At 34.3% G+C, this 6,469-nt stretch overlaps 1 protein-coding gene across 1 annotated transcript; it reads left to right on the forward strand.

Moving 5' to 3' along the window:
• Positions 1-3,090: 3,090 nt before the first annotated feature.
• On the forward strand, positions 3,091-4,477 carry LOC122404303 (protein asteroid-like; the record flags this gene model as incomplete). The annotated part of the gene is made up of 3 exons (XM_043408232.1): positions 3,091-3,255; positions 3,325-3,807; positions 3,878-4,477. Coding segments are annotated over 3 exons (699 nt in total), but the record flags the coding sequence as incomplete, so codon positions are not given.
• Positions 4,478-6,469: the final 1,992 nt, after the last annotated feature.

Consider the following 6,469-nt stretch of genomic DNA (forward strand, 5'->3'; position numbering starts at 1 on the left):
AAAAAGTCTCTGATTTGTTAAATATAAAAGTTGTTCAGTTTATTTGTTCAGTCTAGTTGTTGTTCCCACAAATGAGATTTTCTTGGTCTTTAAAAAGACCGGTTTTGTCCCTTGGCCGCTGCTCGTGAAACATCTTCTTGGCCGCCAACTTCGATTTTGATCGAATGTAAATCTTCAATTAAATTCTTCATCTCGATACGGTCCGTCTTGCTTGGGGGTTGAATACGAAGAATATTCGAAAAGTTGTTCCTTAACGTCGTACAGTGACAAAATGCTCAGAAAAATTGTCAATTTTCAAACGATCATAACTTTTACAATAGTAAAACTTATATCATTTAAATTTTTTCTAGAAGTAGTACCTAGAAAAAAGTATTAGACAACATTTGATTTTGATTTCGATTAAAACTGAAATTTATATTGTTTTAAATTCGCAGCCATTAGCTCGGTGTTACCCATAATGAAGAAGTTCTTCTTGAAAGGTAACACCGATTACCAGGTCTCACCACGAGGAGGTTGCTGCGATTGGAAACCCAAAGTGAGATCGATGGAACAAAGTTCGATCGACCTTCCTTTTTACACACTTAGAAACTAGATTACGCAAAAAAAAAGATGCCAAGTAATTACTTTTCTAAAACAAAGGATGAAGCGAAATTGTGGGAGACGCGACACGACGAAACGCGACACAATGCTGCACAGTGCAGTAGGAACATGAGGTGCGACACCGTACCGAATAGCGGGTCAAAAGGGGCAGCTCGTTACCTCTTAGCAAGTCCAATTGAAGGGGAGGAGAATCGACGCACCAGACACGGGTTCCCCATTTCTCCAACGCGCCCTGCTGGGAGCCCGTAGGACCCAACCCGGGACGTCTTACACAGGAGAGAGATCCTGAGTCGGGGCTACCGCAGACAGGAACAGGTCCCCTCTACGGCCGATGACTCTTTCCCTAGAATTGTCTCACCAGAGGACGGCAACCGACCCTTCGAACCATCTAAACGGCCGATCACTTGCTTTTTACATCAAAGCAGCGGTGACCGGAGCTAGAAACGGGGAAACGAGACTGGAAAATAAGCTATTAATTAATTCATTACTTGGCAATCTACGCAGTAAATAAAATAATATACAATGTAAATTGAAAATTAACGTCGTAGGTGGAATTGAGAATTAATGTGAATTAATGAAATATAGGAAACATCGGAAAAACAAGGAAAAGAAGGAAAAAGAAAAATTCGACGTTAATTTTTACATTCGCGCTGCGCCTTAAAATTAATCGCTTACGTGTAAATCCCGATGAATCCGACGTCATCTATTGATCTCCTCCTCCTCCTAGAAATTGATCTGGTAAAAAACTGAAATAAAAATTAGTAGTTATGTGTACATGTAGACAAATAATAAAACCTAAATAACAAATTAGTTTGAAATAAGGAATTGGAACAATCCAACGAAGTAAATTAACGAAACGAATCATTCGAAAAAAAGAAACCAACGATGTGTACTTTGAATTATAGATTAATTTTGAAAATTAAAAAACCAACGAAGCGCAAGACGAATAACAAAATAAATCGTAAAAGAACAAACCAACGATGAAAGCGAGACGAAGATAGAATAGAATAAATTGAAAAATATCAACCCAACGATGTAATTAATATAGATAAAACTAGATGAACGAAGAACCCAAATATGAAAATACCTATATACATAAAAATGCAGAAAAACACAATATTTTCATTAGTTATATTAATATTAATTGTATCTATACCAAAACCAAAGGGTGATCCTTCCTTCCTGGTCAGCATCGCAGAAGATATCTGAAACAGAAAACAAAAACGCGTGACAGTACCCCCGGCGGTTCCAGGAGTACTGAAAAGAGTTGCCCAGCTGTGTCCACTTTTATGCAGTCAAGCCAAAGAATCAACGAGCCAATCAGCAGCCAGTCCGCTGGGGGCGACCATCGTCCGTCCACCTTGAAACGTTATAAGAGCCCCCTGAGGCCCTCGCGCGGGAGTTATCTCCCAACCACCAAGCAAGACGGACCGCATCGAGATGAAGAATTTAATTGAAGATTTACATTCGATCAAAATCGAAGATGGCGGCCAAGAAGATGTTTCACGAGCAGCGGGCAAGGGAGAAAACCGGTCTTTTTAAAGACCAAGAAAATCTCATTCGTGGGAACAACTTATGCAATGAACTGAACAACTTTTATATTTAACAACTCAGAGACACTTTACATCTCTGTTTTGTAACAACTTTTATATTTAACAACTCAGAGACACTTTACATCTCTGTTTTGTAACAACTTTTATATTTAACAACTCACAGACACTTTACATCTCTGTTTTGTAACAACTTTTATATTTAACAACTCAGAGACACTTTACATCTCTGTTTTGTAACAACTTTTATATTTAACAATTCAGAGACACTACATCTCTGTTTTGTAACAACTTTTATATTTAACAACTCACAGACACTTTACATCTCTGTTTTGTAACAACTTTTATATTTAACAACTCAGAGACACTTTACATCTCTGTTTTGTTACCGACTTTTATATTTAACAATTCAGCGACACTTTACATCTCTGTTATGGAACAAGTTATGCAATAAAACTGAACATGGTATATTTGCCTATATGTATAGGAAGGAAATTCGTCGTTAGTATTGTCGCCCGTCAATGCACTTAATTATGCAAGACCAGTATACTATCTAATTTTATTTTTATTATACCGGTTTGTAATATCGTAAAGATCAATGCAAAAACATTATGCACAGCTCTTGTATTTCTTTGATTTATCCAAGTAGTCAAAGTATAATATTTAACAAACTTTTGATTCAAATAAAATAACGAATGACACAAAATTTGAGTACCTGTTACATGTAACCTATGTATAAATGCATAACTAATATTGATATACGCATAACGAACTTAGTTTGTGATATGAAACATTAAGAAAAGTGTAAATTAATAAATAGGTTTCAAAATGGGTATTCCGGGTTTAACAACTTTCATAAACAATCGTTCAGATCGTTATTTGGAATATTTCGAGCTACGTGATACGTATTTAGTTATTTAGCTGTCAAATATATATTTCGTACAAGTGCAATTGTGTTTTTGGCGGTGATTACGATAAATATGCTCAACGAGTATCGGATTTTTTTGACGATTTGATAAAGTGCAATGTAGTACCATTAGTTTTGATCGATGGTGGTTGCGAGGATAAGAAACTGCAAACAGTTATATGTAGAACTGGAGAAAAGGTTCGTACAGCATCATCTTATTCTCCGATCTGTCAACAGAAAATGAAATTTTTTCCTTTACATATTTAGGAAGTTTTCAAAGATGTTAGGAGAAAGAAGAATATTCGTCATGTGCAATGCTTATTCGAAGCTGATAATGCTATAGCTACCGTAGCAAGGATATTGAATTGTCCTGTATCGAGTTATAATTCAGATTTTTATGTGTTTGGGACATTGCACATACCGTTTGATACATTGGACAATTACACGGTGAAAAGTTCAACTGGAAATGGTTACACGAAACGTTGTAAAATTTATAAAGTTGAACACTTATTAAATTCTTATAGAGGTTTAAGTCAATCTACACTGCCATTAGCTGCAATATTACTAGGCAATGATTATGTAAAACGTGGTACATTTAGAAACCTCTTTCGTTATTTAAAGATACGACGAATAACAAGAAAAAGGTATAGTAATCGTCAGTATTGTATAGAAGCAACTTTACAATGGTTGAGCGGATTCTACACCTTGAACAAAGCACTCATTGGAATACTATGTAGATCACCTAAAACCGTAAGACAAAAAATGGCTATACAAATGCATCTACAGAAATACTTGCTTACTTCCATTGGGGTTTTCACAGGAATATGCAGCTCGTGCCACAACACATTCTAATGTACATAGAAGAAACTGATAAAAATGGAGACTTTGAATCAGCAGAAGAAGAAGAAGAAGAGGAAGAAGACGAAGTTGAAATATTAGACATGCTTAAAGGGGTCAGAATCTGCTACCACTAATGCACTAGCTAATGTACCTAATTTGTTTGTAGATGAATTTCTTATGGGCAATTATCCTGCATATTTTAGGGACTTGTTGGTTCGACGTTTATATATTTGTCCTGTACAAATAGAGGATTATTCCTATCCATTGAGCAATGTAATAAGTTTAAAAATTATTAGAGTTATATATGCATTTCTGCAATCAGGAATTAATAGAAGGAGAGGTTTCATGAAATACATGATGAGAGACTGTAATAAAAAGCTTAAATGTTACGAACCAGAAGGCACTGACACTAAATTTTCTTCCCCATTACTGTCCCTATCTAATCTTAGAGAAGTACCATTAACGAGTCCAGGATTAAAAAATAATGTACAAACATGCGTCATTGATTTTTCATTACCATTTGAATTTAAATTCAAGTTATATAGACACAAATATATAAGCAAAGCCCATATTGAATGAAAAATTGACACGTAAATACACGTTTCAAGACCCCCTGATCATGTTTGACATAAAACAATACTTTGGAAATAAATCGTTTGAATATAGTTTATCAAGTAAGACTTTCGAAATTATTTTCAAACGATTTATTTTCTAATTGTTCTACTATTTCAAATAATAATTTTTTGATCTTATAGCAAAGAACATTTACTTAATATCAATTCAATAAATTCAATTTGTATTTGTATATTTTTCGCCTATACAGGCAAATATACCATGTTCAGTTTTATTACATAAGTTGTTCCAAAACAGAGATGTAAAAAGTCTCCGAGTTGTTAAATAGAAAAGTTGTTCCAAAACAGAGATGTAAAAAGTCTCAGAGTTGTTAAATATAAAAGTTGTTCAGTTTAGTGGTTCCCACAAATGAGATTTTCTTGGTCTTTAAAAAGACCGGTTTTGTCCTTTGGCCGCTGCTCGTGAACCATCATCTTTGGCCATCTTCGATTTTGATTGAATGGAAATCTTCAATTAAATTCTTCATCTCGATACGGTCCGTCTTGCTTGGTGGTTGGGAGATAACTCGCCGATCAACGCCTCAGGGGGCTCTTATATACTAGGAGCCCGGACGCTCACGAGAGACCGAGCGACATCTGTGCAATTTCGATACACGAATTGTTAACGAATTGTCCCCCAACATAAAATTAAAGAATAATTATTTCGATAATGAAATACTTATAGGTATATATAAAGCATTTCAACATATTCTCCGTCGAAACACGCGTTGTTTGCAACTTGAAACATTAAGATCCTTCAATCCGTTCAGAAGTTATAATGTTTTAACCATACGCATGAAATTTCGAGCGAACATTTCTGAATCTTTAAAACATTATAACTTTTGAACGGATTGAAGGATCTTAATGTTTCAAGTTGCAAACAACGCGTATTTTGATGGAGAATATGTAGAAATTGAATATTGAACAACTCAGAGACTGAACATCTCTGTTATGGAACAATTTATATATTTAACAACTCAGAGACACTTTACATCTCTGTTTTGTAACAACTTTTATATTTAACAATTCACAGTCACTTTACATCTCTGTTTTGTAACAACTTTTATATTTAACAATTCACAGACACTTTACATCTCTGTTTTGTAACCACTTTTATATTTAACAATTCACAGACACTTTACATCTCTGTTATGGCACAAGTTATGCAATAAAACTGAACATGGTATACATATTTGCCTATATGTATAGGAAGGAAATTCGTCGTTAGTATTGTCGCCCGACAATGCACTTAATTTCCTTCCTATACATATAGGCAAATATACCATGTTCAGTTTTATTGCATAACTTGTTCCATAACAGAGATGTAAAGTGTCGCTGAATTGTTAAATATAAAAGTCGGTAACAAAACAGAGATGTAAAGTGTCTCTGAGTTGTTAAATATAAAAGTTGTTACAAAACAGAGATGTAAAGTGTCTGTGAGTTGTTAAATATAAAAGTTGTTACAAAACAGAGATGTAGTGTCTCTGAATTGTTAAATATAAAAGTTGTTACAAAACAGAGATGTAAAGTGTCTCTGAGTTGTTAAATATAAAAGTTGTTACAAAACAGAGATGTAAAGTGTCTCTGAGTTGTTAAATATATAAATTGTTCCATAACAGAGATGTTCAGTCTCTGAGTTGTTCAATATTCAATTTCTACATATTCTCCATCAAAATACGCGTTGTTTGCAACTTGAAACATTAAGATCCTTCAATCCGTTCAAAAGTTATAATGTTTTAAAGATTCAGAAATGTTCGCTCGAAATTTCATGCGTATGGTTAAAACATTATAACTTCTGAACGGATTGAAGGATCTTAATGTTTCAAGTTGCAAACAACGCGTGTTTCGACGGAGAATATGTTGAAATGCTTTATATATACCTATAAGTATTTCATTATCGAAATAATTATTCTTTAATTTTATGTTGGGGGACAATTCGTTAACAATTCGTGTATCGAAAT

This window comes from Colletes gigas, unplaced genomic scaffold (genome assembly GCF_013123115.1).
Source record: "Colletes gigas isolate AHSC1104 unplaced genomic scaffold, ASM1312311v1 Colletes_gigas_Sc00165, whole genome shotgun sequence".
Classification (NCBI taxonomy): Eukaryota; Metazoa; Arthropoda; class Insecta; order Hymenoptera; family Colletidae; genus Colletes; species Colletes gigas.